Raw genomic sequence first — 6,000 nt, 5'->3', positions numbered from 1 at the left:
TATATAGATTGGGTGTAATGGTTCCTGTGTATTTTTGTGTGTGGATCTATGTCTGTTTGGGATTGTAATAGGTACCTGTACATATTTGTGCGTCCGGTATGCGTGTGACTGTGTGAAGCCGAGTTTCAGTTAAAGAGAACGGGGAGGCCTGGCCAACCTTTCCAATCTTTACCCCAGGATGCTATTTTCTTTAAGGCATTACTCTTGACTGAGACCAAATTTGAGTACTTGTAAAACAAGCTGCACAATTACTGTTTTACCACCCAGGAGCAGAGCGGAGAAGCAGAGGCATTTGAAATAGAAAATGCACAATCAAATAAAAAGTAGGCCAAGATAAATTAGATTAGAGACTACATCTAAGCCATGGCAGCAGCCAGAAATCTCCCATTTATCATATCCAGACGCTTTCCGACCGCAATGCTGATGTTCTACAAATGAGCTTTTATATGTTCCTTCATTTTAAAATTGATATTGTACCTCACCTCACCACCCCACTTTTCCCCTCCCTCCCATTTTCTCCCTACTCTGTCTGCTTTTCGCAACTTATTTTTAATCTACTTTCTTCCGTCCCCTCCATGTCTCTCTCATGTTCTATATTCCATGGTCTTTGGCCTTTCCCCATTTCCTCTCTCCCTCCCCTGCCATCTTCATTTTATCTTCAATTTTTACAATGCTTTGTTTTCATTTTGTCTTTTCCTTTTTTCCTTTTTTTGCTCCAACAAACCCCCCTTGCTCCAGTCTTTGTGTGTCCGGGGACGCTGCTGCGGGTGCAGCCGGCTAGCTTATTGCAGGAGGCCGAGCATCAGGCAGGGGCGTGGTGTAAGGACCCGCTCCAGTCTGGGGACCGTCTGTACGTCATGCCCTGGACCCCCTATCGTACTGACATGCTGTATGAGTATGCCTCCTGGGAAGACTTCAAACAGAACCGAGCCACAACCACCTACAAGTAAGGGTGCCTCCCACTGTCCTGGATGATCAAATAGCATCTGCTGCTGTATTGATTTATTGGCTTTTGATGTGGATGTGGACGGTGATAGCAGAATGGTCCCACTGTGGTGTCAGCTTGCTCACAGTGAGGCCAACTTGTAGGATTGTGTCATGCAGAGTAGATGAATTGACTTGTTCTCCTGAATTTCTGCACTATTCATGTGGTTCTCTCTCAACAGGTTGCCCAACAGAGTTGACGGCACAGGGTTTGTGGTGTACGATGGTGCAGTATTTTACAACAAAGAACGCACTCGAAACATTGTTAAGTATGACCTGCGGACACGCATCAAGAGCGGCGAGGCAATCGTCACAAACGCCAACTACCATGACACCTCGCCCTACCGCTGGGGAGGGAAATCGGACATCGACTTGGCTGTGGATGAGAACGGTCTCTGGGTAATCTACGCCACTGAGGCCAACAATGGACGACTGGTGGTCAGCCAGGTTGGTTGAACAGTGCTGCACAGAGGGGGATGAGATTTGGCTTATAAATGCAGGAGTAGATTATATAAAAATTTCATCTGATTAGTCAGGCAAAAGGTTATATGTCACACACGGATTATTTACTATTGAGATTACACAGGTGCACCAACAAATCAGATGCCGTTGGCTCGTAAAAGAGTCACAAAAATCAAGTCTAACTTCAAATCCCATCATTTCCAAAAACTAATCTTAAGGTAAATATTGGATTTGTTTTGCTGGTGCACCACAATCAGTTTCTTTCTGGCTTCAACCATGTGGGCAATGTTGTCTACTCATTTGTATACTTATCGTTAAGAACCATATACTGTGCATACTGTGATAAACACATCGTATTACTTTACCCTTCTGACAAACTCAAAACATGATCTATCACCGTAAACTTTGGAACATTAATGTTTTAATACCAGTTGGTTATTTGTTTCTTAACAAACAAAACTGCAATCAGCCAGTCAATTTCCACACAAACACAGTCACAATTAATGTGTTGTTCGGATAGACGTGTCCCATTTGTTATCACTATCTTTGACCTAACCAGGAAATTGTTTTTCTATTTGTATAAGTTAAACCATCCATCCACAAAATATCAAACACTGCATGAGCTATGAGAGTGTAAAATAATGGAGCAACACAGTAATAAATAAGGAAGCAATCACGTTCATCATCAAGGAATTGTTTGGGTTCTAGAGAGTTTTATTATTTGTCCTACTTAGTCAGAGTGCAACAAACACATAGAGGTCTCTATTATGCCTCGGCATACAGTTTGAATGTATATACCGCTATGCATACCAGCAAATAAGTATCTCTTCTCCAAAGCTATACCTGAGAGTTTAATCAATTTTTTTGGGTAAAAAACTTTACATAATTGTACAGAAGTACTTTTTGTGCTGACTGGGGGCTCATGTAAACATGGGTAATGTGTTCAATTTTATAAAAAAAACAAGTCTTAATGATAAACACGTTTAATGATAAAACTGCACTCAGAAATAAAAAAAGAATATCAAGGAATGAAAGTAGACCTGATTTTATTCATTAAAGTGCTGATATTATGCTTGTTATGCTTTCCCCCTTTCCTTTATTTTGTTATATATGTTTTGTGCATGTTATAAGTTTAGAAAGTGAAAAATCTCAAAGTCCACCCCAAAGGGACTTCCATCTTCCAGAGAAAACACTGTCCACCAATTGCTCCTAACATCTCTATTATAGTTCAGTCTTTATTTCTGTGACAAACGTGCGTTACTTCCAAACAAAACTGGAACAGAAGTGTACTGTAGCTAAAACAGGGAGCTCAATGCACAGGGTGAAAAGAGGAGCTGCAGCAGTGTGCAATACAAAAACAATATGGTGTTTTTTGAAAATTAAACCAGGTAAACCTATTCTGGTACAATATCTAAATACAATTATGAAACTGAAAATTAGCATAATATGAGCATTGTTACTGATACTTTTATGCACTCTATACCTGAGAATCAATAAAAGTAAATTCCCCCCCCCAAACTGAACTTTCTCGTCAAGCTTCCAACTGTGATTGTTTGTACATAATATATAAGTGTATATATATATATGTGTATGTATGTATGTATGTATGTATGTATGTATATATATATATATGGTAAGCCTTGGCCAATGTCAACATTTCCTTCTTGCCCATAGGTGAACCCCTACACCCTGCGCTTTGAAGGCACCTGGGATACCAGCTTTGACAAGAGGATGGCATCCAACGCCTTCATGGCGTGCGGTGTGCTTTACGCCGTGCGGTCTGTCTACCAGGACGATGACAGCGAAGCAGGGGGCGACCTTGTGATGTATGGGTATAATACGAACCGGGCCCGCGAGGAGCCTGTTAACATCGCTTTCCCCAACCCCTATCAGTATATTTCCTCTGTGGACTATAACCCTCGAGACAACCAGCTTTATGTCTGGAACAACTATAATGTGCTGCGCTATCCGCTGGAGTTTGGACCACCAGACCCCACTACGGGTAAGGAGTGATCCCACTGAAAGCACACAGAAACACAGTGTGTGAAGAGTAAATTTTGATTTTAGTCTATAATGAGTGTCATAGTCTAGTGAAAAGTTTTGCATTTTAAAATTGGTGGAAGACAAAAAGTGTGCAAATGTTTCCCCAATTATACATATACGTTGGTATTATGGTTATTTTGTATTTATTCATAATATATTTTAAATTTTGATTCACTGTTGGACAGTATGATACAAAGTAAAAATATAACATCCGACTACAATGGAAAATAGAGTAAATTAGTAGAAATATTAGGATTATACTTTACAAGTAACTTTGGTTAAAAAATGACATATGTTTCTAAAATTATATTTTATGCACTTGCAATGACTGCATTTCTCTTATGATTATTTTACATTCATTCAAGTCAATTTTTATTTATATAGCACATTTAATACATTGTAAGTACAATGTGCTTCACACAGGCCCCCAGGGAGTGTGCCAAGCTTTGAAGCCAATTTAACATAGTGGCCTCACAGTGGAATTGCAACTTCCGGGTTTGTCATTTGATACCATAGGGCCCAAAAAAACTATCCCATATAGATTTGCAGTGCATGGCGATAGAGACGTCAGTAAATCAGTGGACAATTTTTTTTTTTTTTTAAACGCCACAACCCCTGCGGAATGACTAGTTCTATTATTAGAATTTGATCAATTTGGTTTGATAATATTTGTCCAAAAGAGCAGCACGATTAAATAATTTTATCCCCATTCAAGTTAGCTGAACGCTAAACCGGAAGTAACTAGCTCGGTCGGCGGAGGTCTCTAGTGCGCCTGCTCTATGGGCTCCTTAATGTGGAAGCAGCACTGATCATCCAGCTAATTTTTTACGAGGAAGAAGACTTTTTGGCTTCATGTGCTACTGAGCAACTGGGCCTTCACCGCTATCCAGATCTTTTTATACAGTATATCCATGGCTCCACGCAAAACAATTAATCAACAAAATAAAGACTATATTGAAGAGAAGACAAAATGTGTCTTCCCCAAGACAACACAGTTGGGGTACATCTTGAAAGTTTTAGGCAGTGTGTTTAAGAGAATGGTCCCATAATGACTGTATGCACTTTCACAGTTTTTTACCGTAACTGATCATGGGTACAGTTAGGAGAGCAGCATCTGATGATCCAAGAGTTCTGGAGCATTTATAAGCAGTGAGCAGGACAGAGATGTAAATTAGGAGCTAGGCTATTACATGTCTTGTAAACAGTGAGCAATATTAGAACATGAAATTATGAAGAAGAACCTTCTATAGTGTTTGGAAGATGATGCTTTTTGCATGAGCAGGAAAACACTTAAAACAAAGAATGTGCAGAATGTGTTTGGGATTGTTTCTTATCTGACTTTTGAGTGCCTCAGATATCAAATCGTTGCATTTCCATGCTGAGCCATAGTTACAGTAAAGAGCAGCATCTCAGGTATGAGTTCATATCAACTTCTCTGTGTCCTGGATAATGAAAACGTCACTCTGAAATGATAAGGGGGAGGATGAAATGAGAATACCATACTGCATTTTGGCAGTCCATTAATATAAGACGGAGCTTTGGATGTATTGTATATTTGAGCCTCAAAAAGGCCTGTCTAAAGCTTGAATTAGGCCCAGAGAGAGTAGAAGCAGAGACACACGGGTGGCGCAACTCACAGTGTGCGCGCTGCCTCTGCGTTTGATCAGTTAGGATTTTGTAGTTCTGTAGTGTTGCTTTTATCTTCACATTAGGTTTGGTTGTTAGTGATGGTGACTTCTCTGATACATGTGATCAATTATTTATTTCTCCCTGACTTGTGATGATGCATTCTCTCCATCTCCTCCCCTGCTTCTCTCATCTCTCTGGAGAGCACCCTTTGAGAGGCTCAAAAAAAGGCTTTGTCACCCCAATTATCGTCAGGCTAACTTTTGAACTCAACTTCTGAGGGACATCTTAAATTCACATGCATGTGTCCTTCACTCTTTTGATCCCTTTTTATTGCTTTTGCTGTTGGCTTTTGCTGCTCTTTAACAAATCCCTTACATCCTTTTATAGCTCTCTAAATGTCTCTCAATCACTCTGGGTCTCCTTTGTAGCCTCTAACTCTTCTGTTCTCTCTGTATTACTGTTGGGTTACCTCAGGCCCACTGACCACCACCCAAGTGACCACCACTCTTCCAGCCAGGCCCTTCACCTCCAGTGCCAGCCCCTCTACCGCCAAGCCTCTGGCCCCCACCTCACACCCAATCGGCTCCATCAACAAGCACCCTGATCTTCGACCAATCACAGCCACTGTGCCTGTCACCCGCCGGTCACCCCTCCCTCCTCAAGGCTCAGAGCCCCATGTCTGTGAGGCCAAGCTGGTCCGTGGTGTCCAGTGGCCCTCCACTCAGAGAGGAGAAACAGTAGACCGCCCATGTCCCAAAGGCTCTTTAGGTAAGGACTTCTGCATGTGCATTTTTTCCACTCCACGAAACAAACATGGGCGTTCCATGTTGAAGTATACTCTGCGGTTTGTCCTGCATGCATGTGGGTGTTTGTGCGTGCGCT

The 6,000-nt window shown here is 41.3% G+C and overlaps 1 protein-coding gene across 3 annotated transcripts in view; it reads left to right on the top strand.

The window, feature by feature from the left end:
* adgrl1a (adhesion G protein-coupled receptor L1a) overlaps positions 1–6,000 on the top strand; it is a 101,735-nt gene that overhangs the window by 74,172 nt on the left and 21,563 nt on the right. For all 3 annotated transcript variants that reach the window (XM_034893123.1, XM_034893121.1, XM_034893122.1), the window contains 4 exons: positions 739–946; positions 1,167–1,431; positions 3,121–3,448; positions 5,593–5,886. In XM_034893123.1, the coding sequence (XP_034749014.1) occupies positions 739–946; positions 1,167–1,431; positions 3,121–3,448; positions 5,593–5,886 (1,095 nt within the window). The remainder of the gene's footprint in view (positions 1–738; positions 947–1,166; positions 1,432–3,120; positions 3,449–5,592; positions 5,887–6,000) is intronic.

The sequence above is a fragment of the Etheostoma cragini genome, chromosome 15 (assembly GCF_013103735.1).
Source record: "Etheostoma cragini isolate CJK2018 chromosome 15, CSU_Ecrag_1.0, whole genome shotgun sequence".
Taxonomy (NCBI): domain Eukaryota; kingdom Metazoa; phylum Chordata; class Actinopteri; order Perciformes; family Percidae; genus Etheostoma; species Etheostoma cragini.
Note: the sequence above shows the minus strand (reverse complement) of the source record. Positions and strands in the feature narration are given on the sequence as shown.